Source organism: Brachycentrus maculatus, unplaced genomic scaffold (genome assembly GCF_059751285.1).
Source record: "Brachycentrus maculatus isolate JH-2025_06_01 unplaced genomic scaffold, ASM5975128v1 h1tg001048l, whole genome shotgun sequence".
Taxonomy (NCBI): domain Eukaryota; kingdom Metazoa; phylum Arthropoda; class Insecta; order Trichoptera; family Brachycentridae; genus Brachycentrus; species Brachycentrus maculatus.
In genome coordinates, this window is record NW_028281756.1 from 103,911 (window position 1) to 117,978 (window position 14,068).

The 14,068-nt window shown below is 30.4% G+C and overlaps 1 protein-coding gene across 1 annotated transcript in view; it reads right to left on the reverse strand.

Annotated features, from left to right (window-relative positions):
- Positions 1 to 2,410: 2,410 nt before the first annotated feature.
- LOC148299619 (neuropeptides capa receptor-like) overlaps positions 2,411 to 14,068 on the reverse strand; it is a 107,124-nt gene continuing 95,466 nt past the window's right edge. The window contains exons 4-5 of the mRNA XM_088275882.1: positions 11,740 to 11,985; positions 2,411 to 2,598 (exon numbers count right to left, since the gene is read on the reverse strand). Coding sequence (XP_088132008.1) covers positions 2,411 to 2,598; positions 11,740 to 11,985 — 434 coding nt within the window. The remainder of the gene's footprint in view (positions 2,599 to 11,739; positions 11,986 to 14,068) is intronic.

Sequence of the window (14,068 nt, forward strand, 5' to 3'; positions counted from 1 at the left end):
GTACAATAAATCTTTTTAGGTAAAACTTGAAGGTTTTTCCTCCATTTGAAAAATATTGAGTTTATTTAAAAAAATAATTAAACAATACCTTTTCTTAGAAATGCAAAAACAACACTTTCTGGCCCTGTAGTGGGTAAATATTAAGTTTTAAAAAATGTTGCTTTAGCTGGGATATAGTACATTTTATGGACATTCCGAAAACATGCACAACTGAAAATTGACGATTTTTGATTTATGACGTTCTTGAAAGGAGTGAGCGATATGGCGTCATGTAATGGAAGCTGTGTTCATCGACGCTACATAATAATAAAATCATGATAACATGTTACACCATACACACACACACACATATACACATATAAATATTTGTGTGTGTATATGTGTGTATGTGTATGTGTATGTGTGTTGTTTGGCAATCCTTACACCGGTTTTAGATTTAAAATTCTTAATTAATTCGATTGTTTATAAAAATAAAATACTTCATCAATATACTGATGTTATGGGACCAGAAAGAAAATTTTTATGGTGGAGCATTCCACCGGCTTTCATTTAGACTTATTTGAAAAGACGCTTTACTTAAATTAAAACGGAAATAAGATTGAAAAATTTTGCAAAGATATGTGAATGAAATTTATGAAACTAATATGTCACGTATCCAGTGAAAACTTGGTTTTCCCCTTATCAAAGGTTTGGTAGCGGAACTCGTGTTCTTTTGGAGGTTTTTAAATAGCGCTTCTGAATTGATTTGAAGTCTGAGTCCTACAGTTTTTTGGACACATCGCCAGAAGAAACGTTGACAGCCTCGAATGGTTAATGGTCATGACAAAGTTGAAGGTAGTAGAAGAAGAAGAAGAAGATCTTCCACGTAATTAAGAAAAGGTTCACTGACCCATCAAGGCTTTAACAAGTTCATCAGAGGTTGGAGCAATGCGGATGGTGACATTTTGGTAGAGATGGAAGAGTACATAAAATATCTCAAGGACAAGGAGAAAGGAGGACGACTCTCAGCAATAAAAACAATAACGTTGAAGAAGAAATGTAAACAAGTCTCTTAAGAAGAAGTCAATATATTCATTGATTGACTCGGCATCACTTAGTGGTAAAATCTATCCATTTTTAATAAATGTTTTACTTAGTAAATACTACTATTTCTCATGTTTCTGTTAAGGTTAGTTTGTTGGTAATTAATAAATCCTTTACAGATGAAGCTACATCCCAATCACTTTTGTTTTTTGTTTTCACTAGTTTATGCGTCGGGGCACATTTTTTTTATTACTTCTGCACATTTTTACTTAAACTATGACGATTGTTTGTATTTCTACGTTTATGTTTTTGGTTGTAAATTGTATTTCAGTCCACGGGATAATAATTCCAACTGATCTTTGTTAAACACGGTATTAGAAAGTTTAGCCACTCAATCGAAGTATTTATGTTCACTACAGTTATTAGTTTGGGATCGACTCATTATTTTTATTTTTATTAATCAACAGATTTTTTAATTTTTCGTTTAGTATGGATTTCTTTTTATGAGTTATTGTACTAGCTATATATACAAAATAGTGGTTACAACATTTTGAGTGTGTCCAAATACTTGTTCACAAAATCTGGATTATCTCCAATTACAGGAGTTATTTCATTTTATTTTTTGACATCTCATCAAAGATTAAGAAGAATATGGAAGTCTGGGCATTTGCGGGGCTGACGACCGTCATCGGCTGGTTTAAGTGATTTTATCTTTGATGAGATGTCAAAAAATAAAATGAAATAACTCCTGTAATTGGAGATAATCCAAATTTTGTGAACAGGTATTTGGACACACTCAAAATGTTGTAAATAAATTATCTGATCAAATTATAAGCTTAAATAATAAAAATGAAAATGATATTTTCTGGCGTTTCTCATGTGTGTGATTATAATCCAGGATTCGGACCTCACATACTAATATAAGAGTTTTTGCTTAGTAAAAAGCTTCTTTACATCTCACCAATAGATGTCTCTAGTGAAGTTCTAGTGATTCAAGAACAAGGTTTCTAAATTGGTTCATATATATAGAACTTCCAAGAATTTGAGTAGTGTGGTTGTCAATAATGGGTAGAATTGGTGAATGTTACACGTGTGTAAAGTGATCACTTAAACCAGCCGATGACGGTCGTCAGCCCCGTAAATGCCCATACTTCCATATTCTTCTTCATCTTTGATGAGATGTCAAAAAATAAAACGAAATAGTGGTATTTACTTAGTAGAACATTAATTTTAAAAGTCAATATTTCTCTGTTTTGTGATTGAAGAACATCACAATTCTTTATATTATAATTAAATATTTCTCTATTTTGTGATTCTAGAACACCACAATTCTTTAGATTATAAATATTAATTTGTCTCTATGATAATGTAGAATGGTTTGGTGAAATTACCTGTTACTCATGACGTTGTATAGAATTGGGTTGACAGTACTGGACACGTAGTACAGCCATCCAGTGACGGAGAACATGACCTCGTTGATGTCCTTGAAATGGGCCCAGTTCTGACCGTAAATGTAGATCAATCTCTGGGCATGAAATGGGGCCCAGCAGAGGAAGAATGCGACGACCACCGCAGCTAAAAAAAATTGAGAAAAGGAGATTAATAAATCAAACAATTGGTTAGCAGTAAAGCCCTGGATCTTTTACTCTACCTCGCTTGGTCTTTAGCGATTGTTTTTAGCCCCGTTTAAGAGGTAAAGTCAATTTTTTAGATACGGCGAATATAGAGAAGATGCCAATTAATCATTCACCTTGATATCCAAACCTCACACATACCAATCAAATGAGCTTACCACTTATATAGAGGTAGTATTCCATATTGAATGATTTGTTATTATTGTTGATATTGAATAACTTGTAGGATAATGTCTTAAGAAGACGAAACGCGTCACGTATTAAAATATCCATAAATAAATTTAGAATTCAATCCAACAAAAACCGTGTTTTATTTTGGATATATTACCCAACAATTCTATATAAATGTACTGAACGAACATAGTCCTAACTTATAAAGCACCATTTTCGCAAAATAAAAGACTTGAACGACGCTTTACAATGATATTCTGCCATATATTGTTTATTCATGGACAAATATATAAAATCTAGGTCAAAGGTTTCCTTTCATTTGGACAAATTGACTTGGTTCCGTTAGGGTCGCATAGCCATCGAATGTACACATTACACATTACACATTTACAAAACGAATACATAACAAAGAAGTTATTTATAACTTTAAGTAATTATCATAGTAAGTCATTAATAACTTTAAGTAATTATAATTAATAATTTATGTCATGTAAGTAATTATCGGTGAGTGGTTACATAACATTTTTGTAAAAAAATAAATAAGTAAAAATGACTATCCACAAAGTAAATGCTTTAAATATTCATGATATTGAGAATATTAAGTAATTATTTGAAAACACAGGACTTTACTAGCAAAATTGAAGTTTTTTTTTAAACTGAGGCTAACGTTATTAGGTAAGTATTTCGGAAAATATTTTATTCTAAAACAGGAATGTTTAATTTTTTTGTGAAGCGAGTAAAAACATGGCCCGTAGCTCAAACAGCGCCGTCATTCATGGTTATGTTTGTTACGAGAAAATTCTTATTTTTTATGACGTATAAAAAACCCTTATAAATATTAATTTAATACTACTACAAAAAAATTAACATGGGTATAACGAATGCTTCCGAAAAGCGAGTTTTTAAAATATTTTTTTAACGACATCCCTTGAACATTATGCTTTGAAAATATATAGACCGACATTTTTATGAGATGATAATATTATATTATCACGTTTTTGCGACTGAAAAGTACCCCATATATTTGTACGAGATTTTTTTGTTTGTTATCAAACCTTACTCGATCTCAATAGTGCATAGGGCATTGTTTAGGATTGACACAGTGTGTTCTTGGTTGTTAATTACATAAAGACAATGTAACCTATATCTGCGCTTAAGGTATTGATTAAATGGATTTCAAATAAATTTTAAAATAATAAGTAAAAATAAGTTATTTTTATTTCATATACACATATGTATATGTATATATATTTATGTGTATATATATATATATATATATATATATATATATATATATATATATATATATATATATATATATATATATATATATATATATATATATATATATATATATATATATATATATATATATATATATATATATATATATATATATATATATATATATATATATATATATATATATATATATATATATATATATATATATATATATATATATATATATATATATATATATATATATATATATATATGTCCGCCTCCGTAGTGTAATGGTCAGCACGCTCGAGTACCGTTCTGGAGGTCCCGGGTTCGATTCCCAGGGAGGGTCAAAAATATAAGTGATTTTTTCACTGTAATATTTATTCAACGTTACCCTGGACTGGTACCTGAAGTGGAGGGCTGATCACCTTTCTTTCATGTGTAAACGATCAAGATAACACTACGTTTCTATGAAACACCATTGGGGTGCGGATAAGGGTTATATACTTATATATATTTTTTTCGGTAAATATTCTTATTTAATTTCACAAATGCACTTATCACCTTTTTATTCTCTATGTTTATGAACTCAGCTAAGTAAAAGTGCAGACACAATATGGACTTTACGATAACTTTAATATTCTAACTTTTCTCTCAGGGACATTTAAAAACTCATTTATCAGCGACGGCTTAAAAAGCATTCGCTGAATAAAATTTTTAACGGATCTTTCTCTTTTTATAGCCATTATTAAAAGAATATTGCGCTTTCTCGAAAAAAAAATATTTCAAACGACAGAAAAGCGCTTTTTGTTTATTTTTCATTTACTTTTTTCATATTAAGTTCTATAAAATAACATAACATTCTCCTTTAAAAGTATTCAATTTTAACCATTCACTATGGTTAAAATTGAATAAGCATGTATAAAAATTTTCCTTCGTTTCCCATCAAAATATGTAGAAAGTCAACTTTACAATGTTATTTTTTTTTAACTAAAACATATTTTTTAGTTAGAAGAAATAAAAATTCACTTGATGATCTATAAATCTTGTACATACGTAAATAAAAAACGCAATTCCCATTTTTTCAAATTTATTATTCTGTACGAATATATTTATCTTAGCCATGCTCTCTTCTCAAATTCACCATTCGAATATCTATCAAAAATCGTTTTGTCGCACATTCGTTTGAGAGATTGCATTAATAATAACTAATTTCATGAATTGATTAGGCAGTAGCTTTGTGGTAATATCTTTTTATGTTCAATATAAGTTTTACTGAGTAAATACCACAATTTTTTTTATAATCCACGTGGATTGATTGATGATGTGTTCAAAAATAATGCGGATTGAACTGAAACACGTGTCACTACAGATTTTTTTGAAATTGTATTTTACAAGTAAAACTTAATATGCCAATAGTATAAAAAACTTGCCAAATGCCAAATTTTCCTCGGTCTCTCCTTCTATTACCAACGACTATCGATTCATAGATTTGCGTCAACCGGTTTGTTTAAATAAATCTGTAATAATTTTACATAAATTAGTTTTTAAAAAATTTTCACAAATATTTTAATGGCTCCAAACAATGTCCGCCTGGGTAGTGTAATGGTTAGCTTGTTCGGCTACCGTGCTAGAGATCCTGGGTCCGATTCCCGGGGGGAGGTGAAAATAAATATTAGTATTTTGAATATTAGCATTGTAAATTTTGTGGTTTGTCAGCAAAAATGTGGAATTTATTATTATGTCAGACCGTAAAAATTTCATTTTAATGACCTGATTATGGAATGATTATCCCAAAACTGGTAGTCACGAATAAAAGCTATTACAGTGAACGATGAAAGATAAATAGAGTGTTTTAATATGAATATATGTATATATATATATATATATATATATATATATATATATATATATATATATATATATATATATATATATATATATATATATATATATATATATATATATGTATACAAATACATTTTTTAGGAATTGTACAGATTTGCATTTTAAAAAAAAGTATGTATAATGAAAAAAGTTACATTAGTAAAAAAAGCCAATTACACAATTCTACAATATTAGCGATTTTACTCTCTAATTTTTATTCAATATTACTCTGGACTGGTCACCTTGCCTTAATAAAAGTAACGATCAAAATAAACTGCGTCAATACGATGCAGTGCCCCTTGCACTATTGGATGCGGATAAAGATTAGAAGAAAATATTTATTTATGATATCTACATAATTTAAATAGCTAATTAAGGAAAATGAATAATGATACCCTGTAACGTCATCTGCTTGATAGATTACTCCAATTAATGACGCAGACATCCAGGAAATTAAGTTGAATTCGAGTATTATATTTTATCATTTCCGTCCATAATACAATGTAATGTGATTGGATTCGGAGTTTCGGCCCTATTATACCAAATAATTAAGAAGAGAAGTCGAATAGAAGGAATTATTGTTCCGAAAAATTGGTATTTATGGGGAATTACGTGTGTCTGTCATAGCTAGTACAATATCTCTCGTTGTATGCGATCAAAACGCTAAGTATTTTAATTTGCGTCATAATGATTTTATATTTTGACAGCTCAACAAAAACGAAGAAGAAAATGGAAGTCTGGACATTTACGGGGCTGACACGGGTGTAACATTCATCATTTCTATCCATTATTAAATAAACATGTTCATATAATTTCATTTTATTTTTTGACATCTCATCAAAGATGAAAAAGAAAATGGAAGTTTGGACGTTTACGGGGCAGATAACCGTCATAGGCTGGTTGAGTGATCACTTTACACACGTGTAACATTCACTAAATCTACACATGATTGACAACCGCTCTACTCCAATTCTTGGAAGTTCTATTTTGGTGAGATGAAAAAAACCTCTTTTATTGAGTAGAAACTCTTTTATTAGTTTGTGAGGTCTGAATCCTGAATTATGTTTACTTACATGAGAAACACCAGAAAATATCATTTTCATTTTTATTATTTTAGCCCATAATTTGACCAGTTGTTTTATTTACATCATTTTGAGTGTGTCCAAACAAAAGTTTTTTGTTTTGTTAACAAGTATTTGACTAAAACTCAACAAACAAATAATAATAATCTTAAAAAAAAACTATTTATCATTCATGATTGTAAACAATAAACAATGAATGTAAGTCCCTCTCTAAGCACAAAAACGAAGTCTATTTTTTGAAGAGAAACAGCGTTACTAGTAATAAGTAACTAGATATGCTAATAGTAGAAAAGTCTAGCAAATTATGAAATTATAATCTTTTTTGTAACTATATTAAATAAATAAATAAATAGCTGAGATAAGCATTATCGATAAAACTAAGAACGTGTAGAACGAATAAGTGAGGAAATAATGATGAAACAAATTTATGAGTCGAATATAATTGGAAAAAGGAGCGGAGGGAGACCGAAAAAAACTTGGCACGATCAGGTATGTCAAATACTTGAAAGTGGTCAGGTTAGAAGTCGTAATAAACGTCGGGTATGTATGGAGAAAATGCATGGACGTGGAAGAGGCGAAGAATGTTTGCAAAAACAGAGTGGTGTGGCGTTCTATTCTCTCTGCCTACCCCTGTGAGGAAGCGGCGTAATGGTTAGTTAGTTAGTTAGTTTATCATTTCTGATTATAAACTTTAAATAATGAATGTAAGTCCCTCTCTAAGCACAAAAGCTTAGTCTATTTTTTGAAGAGGAACAACGTGACTAGTATTAAGTAACTAGATACGTTAATGGTATAAATGTCTAGTTGATGAATTAAATTATAATATTTTTTGTAACTATATTAAATAAATAGATGCTGAAAATTACAAAATTCTAGATCAGTTTTTTTTGTCGACCAGATTGTTTAAATAAATCTGTTATAATTGTGTACGTAATTAGTTTTCAAAACTTATACGAAGTTATTTTATTGGCTCTAGTATCGCCGATATTTTTTCGAGACAGACAATATACTCGTGGGTACTTGAAGGAAGGGTTCGCCATCAAACCTCGCTCCAGATTTTTTTGACAGGAGAAACTAATTCACTATGGAATATGGAATCCCGTTTGTGGGAAACTTCCCAACTCCAGACCTCTATGATTGAATTCATTTGCCAGATAAAGTACATTTTCATGTATTTGTTTTTTTTTTTAGTGTGTCGCGAAATAATTATATAATATAATGATATCATGTATAAATGTCGTTTTTTATCCTTAATTTAGTGAAATTAATAAATACTGAAAGCAAGGCCTCTATTGGAAGAGACACAGTGTGACTAGTATAAGTTTTTTTATGTGTAGCTAATGAATTGAATAATAATATTTTTGGTTTATTAAAAAAATATTTAGTACACCCAAGGTTTAAAGTCGTCCGCTTCCGTTGTGTAATGGTCAGCACGCTCGGCTACCGTTCTGGTGATCCCAGGTTCAATTCCCAAAGGGGGGCAAATATATATTTGATTTTTTTACTCAAAAATTAATTCAATATAACCCTGGACTGGTACATGAAGCGGAGGGCTGATCACCATTCCTTCGTGTGTTAACGATCTAGATAATACTGCGTTTATACAATGCAGTGTCCTATGCATTCGGGTACGGATAAGGGTTTGAAAAGTTAATAGAAGAATAATCTTTTAGGATGTTAATAATAATATGTATATGGATTTGCGCTTTCACAATTAAAAAGCTCTCAAATTGGAGTTCAGTAGGGTTTCATTTAGGTTATGGTTTTAGTTCGGCTGGATCACAGTATGCTAGATGACGCGCGGAGACCATTGTCTGTTGACTGCTGTTTAAAATTTAAGTTAGGATAAGTTAGTTTATGTAAGGTTTCTTAGTTTAACTTGATCACAGCTTGCTAGGTGATGCACTATGACTTGGTGAAAGTTGGTTGTTTAAGTAAGGTTAGGTTAAGTTTTTATTTTAACTCGGTTAGATCACAGCGTATAAGGAGACCCTCTGAGACCGTAAATTGTTGCCTGCTGTTTTTAAAACGAAGATAGCTAGAAAGCCATGTACATAAGTATTCCAAACAGTCTTATTTCCGTATTTAAACCTATGTATTAAGGCGCGGTATGCGTTAAGTCGCAAATTAATTTTCCCTAAATACAGGTAATATTTAACGTAATTAAAATTTTTGTTAAAACACCGTTTTAGCATTGAAAAAATAAGTTTTTCATCGAATTAATTTGACAAGAAAAAAGTTATTCAAAGATAAGGAGATATATAAATATATTAAAATATTTTTTCCACACATATTGTGTCGGGTTGTGGTTCCGTGGTTAGTGTCGCGGACTCTTAAGTCAGAGTTTCTCAGTTAGAACCTCTACAGCAATTAGATACCTATTTCTAATAATAAGCCGCTAAGGCTCACAGAAATAGTATGAAATTGAAATATTTGTGTAAATTATAAAAACACATATAATTCTCTTTAATTTAAATTATTATAATATTATAATAAACAAAACAAGATCCTATAAACATTCATTTAAAAAAAATCGGGCGTGTACCGCGTCTGAGTGCATTCTGATTTCAACACAAATTCTCGAGATTTCAGCCTTAAACATGCGCTAGGATAGTTTGACAAAAAAATGCAGATAATCCGCGTAATATTTCGATAACATGACCCCGAGATGACTGTGTATCATACCATAATGCGAAAAACATATTCTGTATATAAAGCGCAACTTGTTTGACAATACAGCGAAGTTCTATTGTTGAAATTTCCTGGCCGGAAAAAACCCACATGCGGAACACATACTATTCCTTACAAAACATTTTAACCCAAAGGGGATGATAGCTTTGTCAACCGGTGCATTTTTTTATAGCATTCAGTTACAAAAAAAAAAACTACAGAAAAAACGAACAAAGAGATTGATGATTGCAAACTTGAGATACTATGGCTACCTCAACCAGGTTTTTTTGCAAGTATAATAAAGAATGTACAGTAAATTCCCCTATAACGTTGAGATAAGTACCGCGTTATCGGAGAGAACGTCAAGGAGGATAAATATTTAAAATTATAATAAATATTAAATTAATATTATAATGACATTATTAAATTAATTTAATTTTAAATTTTTAAATGTCATTTTTAAATTATTATAATAATAACATTCTTCATTTCAGTCATTTCCACTAGTTAAAATGTATACAATTTAAAACATTAACCCCGTATAACGTTTAATCCGATAACGCGGTACCTATATCAACGTTATAGGAGGGTTTACTGTATAAATGATTAATTTACATTCTTCTCACTTCTTCTAACCTTTATCCGTATGCAATGGTGCATAGGGCACTGCATCGCATCAACGCAGTTTTATCTTGATTGTTACTTACATAAAGTCAATACGATCACTCTTTTGCTTCAGGGATCAGTCCAGGGTAATATGTTTTAAATGAATATTAGAGTGTAAAATCACTCATATTTATTTTCATCCCCCCGTGGGAATCAAACCCGGGTTTTAAAATTAATTTGTAAAAATTTCAATCAAAATATATACACATATAAGATAAATTGAAATAAACCTCGTTGATATTTAAAAAAACTTAGGAAACTAAGAATTATGAAAATTCAACGAAGCCAGTGTTCACCGATTTAGAATTGTCATAAGGGTAGAATATACATTATAATTAAGTGGATTATTACTTCAAATATGAAAAAAAATGCATATGTTATCAATTGGTCTGGATATTTATGGTGTATTTTCACTTCTATTTTCCCTACCCTAACTATCCTACCTACAGACGACCCTTCAAAATAAAGGATTTTCGGGTATTTCCTTTGATATTATGAAAACTGGGAGAAGGTTAAAAAGGTTTATCGCAAAAATTCAAAGTTTCTTTGACCAAACGCAGTATATGTTAAATTTTGTTTGATGTGTTTTTATATTTCTGATCTTGTGATTCTACATGAAGTGTGTTATTGGTGATTTGTGTGTCGTTTAGCTAGGAGGTGTTTTCTTGCGATTTGAATGAGCAATTTTCGAATGCATAAGTAATCTTTATACTTAGTATAGTTTATTTGTTTGAATGCCACGAGTTGTAATTTGATTAGTATTTCCTTAGTAAAAATCTGTTTTGGAATTTTTCAGTATTATTTTTATTATTAATTTTTATCATATACTATGTCCAATTCCAAAAATCTGCATAAAACTAAAAGACTAAAACAACTACCTAAGAGTAAAATCTGTCATCTGTAACGGCAGCCTTAAATCTGTCTCAATACAGATAAATCTGCATATATAAATATAAATATATATATATTTATATATATATATATATATATATATATATATATATATATATATATATATATATATATATATATATATATATATATATATATATATATATATATATATATATATATATATATATATATATATATATATATATATATATATATATATATATATATATATATATATATATACATATATATATATACATATATATATATATACATTTATATATTCGAATGTTTTATTTAAAATGAAATGGATAAAAGGGTAAAAAGAAGGGTTTTTACAACAATAACAACAAAAAAAATTTTTTCGTCGGTATTTCGACCCGAAAAACGTTGGTATGTCGACGTTTTTCAAAGTATATAAGAGTCAATACATTTTATCTCAGCAGTCAAACGGCTAGGGCACATCTATGATATTTTGGACTCACCGAGCATCCTAATGATGGCCTTCCTGGACTGAGTCTGGCGATTTTCTCCATGCACGGAGCCCTTGACTCCCTTGAGCTGGTGCCTTGATCTCGCGCGAATCCTCAGGCCCATCCTGCAGTAGAGCACCATGATGACGAGAGCTGGCAGGATGAAGAAGACGATGCTAGAGATCTCCCAGACGGGAAGTCCGTAAGGTCTGGTCAGCATAGCGCAGAACGCGGACTCGTACGACTTGTTATTCGAATCTGAAACAGATTATAAAATTGATTTTTATGGCAGTCATCTACAAATAATAGATCTACAACATTTTGAGTGTGTCCAAATACTCGTTCACAAAATCTGGATTATCTCCAATTACAGGAGCTATTTTTATATTATTAATAATATGTGAACAAGTATTTAGACACACTCAAAATGTTGTAAATGAATTATCTGGTCAAATTATAAGCTTAAATAACAAAAATGAAAATGGTATTTTCTGGCATTTCTCATGTGTGTGATTATAATCCAGGATTCGGACCTCTCATAATAATATTAGAGTTTCTGCTTAGTAAAACGCTTCTTTACATCTCACCGATAGATGTCTCTAGTAAAGTTCTAGCAATTCAAGAGCAAGGTTTCTAAATTGGTTCATATATAAAGAATTTCCGAGAATTTGAATAGTGTAGTGGTCAATAATGGGTAGAATAGGTGAATCACTTAAACCAGCCTATGACGGTCGTCAGCCCCGTAAATGCCCAGACTTCCATATCCTTCTACATCTTTGATGAGATTTAAAAAAAAAATATGCAAATAGATCACTCGAATCAACACCTATCACATCGGAGTATACAAAAATGCTGCTTATTTCAGACGAAATGGTTGATAAATATCTCACGCGCTAATTGAGTAGATCTACTATGGGTTAGTAACACGTTGATTACCGGTCACGCCTATACGCGTGGTCCGGCCCGTCAGCCGGTGGCCGATCACGCGTTATCGCGTGATCAATATTTATATTATGTTAAACCTACTTAGATAATATTAAAACTATAGGCACACTTTACAAATTTATATAAGCACAGTTAAAAAATACTCGTGTAAGCAAGTTTAAAGAAAAATAATAGTTTGGCCAACTCCTGAAATCCAGATTTTCAGGTCGATAATTAACGTGTTGATATTATTAATTGATTTGGTATTATCATTAACTTTGAAATTAAACAATTTCACTTCATTTGACACGACCAGTTTTCATCGACAGGTGATAACAAAAATTAAATATGTTTTTTTAATCATCTGTAGATGGAAATATTTGTAGTTTTCAAAACTAATGCATAATGAAATCAGACTCAACAAGTAGCATATGTCTTTAATTGCTATGGGTAAAATTACCTTACCAACTCCCTATCAGCGCATTATTATTAGCAAGCGTGCCTTGGCTGTTGCGGTACCAATGGGATAAAATGTACTTCCACTAGTAGTTAGAAACAGTAAGAGTGAGATGATCTTTAGAAAAAATCTAAAAACGCCATTGTTCGGTGAATCATATCCACAATCTGCATTTCTCCATTTTAATCACATTAAAGCTCCCTTGAGGTATTATTATACGAAAATGGCTCTATATAAATTATCCAAAATAATAATTTTTTGGGTCATTAGATGGCCCATTTAGATAGCCTACTGTTTAAACTTAAATTCTAAAGTGTTTAAAAATGGATATGTAAATAATCGAAAAATCATCTAATACTGGGACTAATTTGATTACATTTTCTAGGATTACGAAGAAATAAATTATATTTATATAATTTTCAATTAAAGAGAAATAATATTTTTGTTATTTAAGGATAATATGTACCTTTTCAATGTATGAGTTTAATGTTAAAAGTCTGAGAATTTGTGTTAATTAAAATTTGTTTAAAACAACTCATTAAAACAACTTTTACGCTATGTACAGAAACAACTTCAAAAAACCATAAAAGCGTGAAGACTTAAAAAAGGCGAATGAAATTTCTAGTGTAGAACATTCAAACATTGAATATAAAAGAGAAAAGGTTTCGAATTGTTTACATTAAAAACGGGAAAATTATTATTTTACGAAACGACAAGTGTTTCAAGAATTTTGTTAGCAGAAACCTCCATGAAATGTACGTAACATTCTTTCCCGATTTTCTACAGGTGGCGCAAAATAAATCACCCTATCGGAAAATGTTACAATTTTTGCAAATGGCGGCGCACGTCAATTATATTTTGTATTTATAAACTAGACAGTTGCAGTATACAAACAAATTGATCAAACGGGCACAAATGTGTATCGACACTGGCGGCAGCCACTTGACGGATATCATCTTT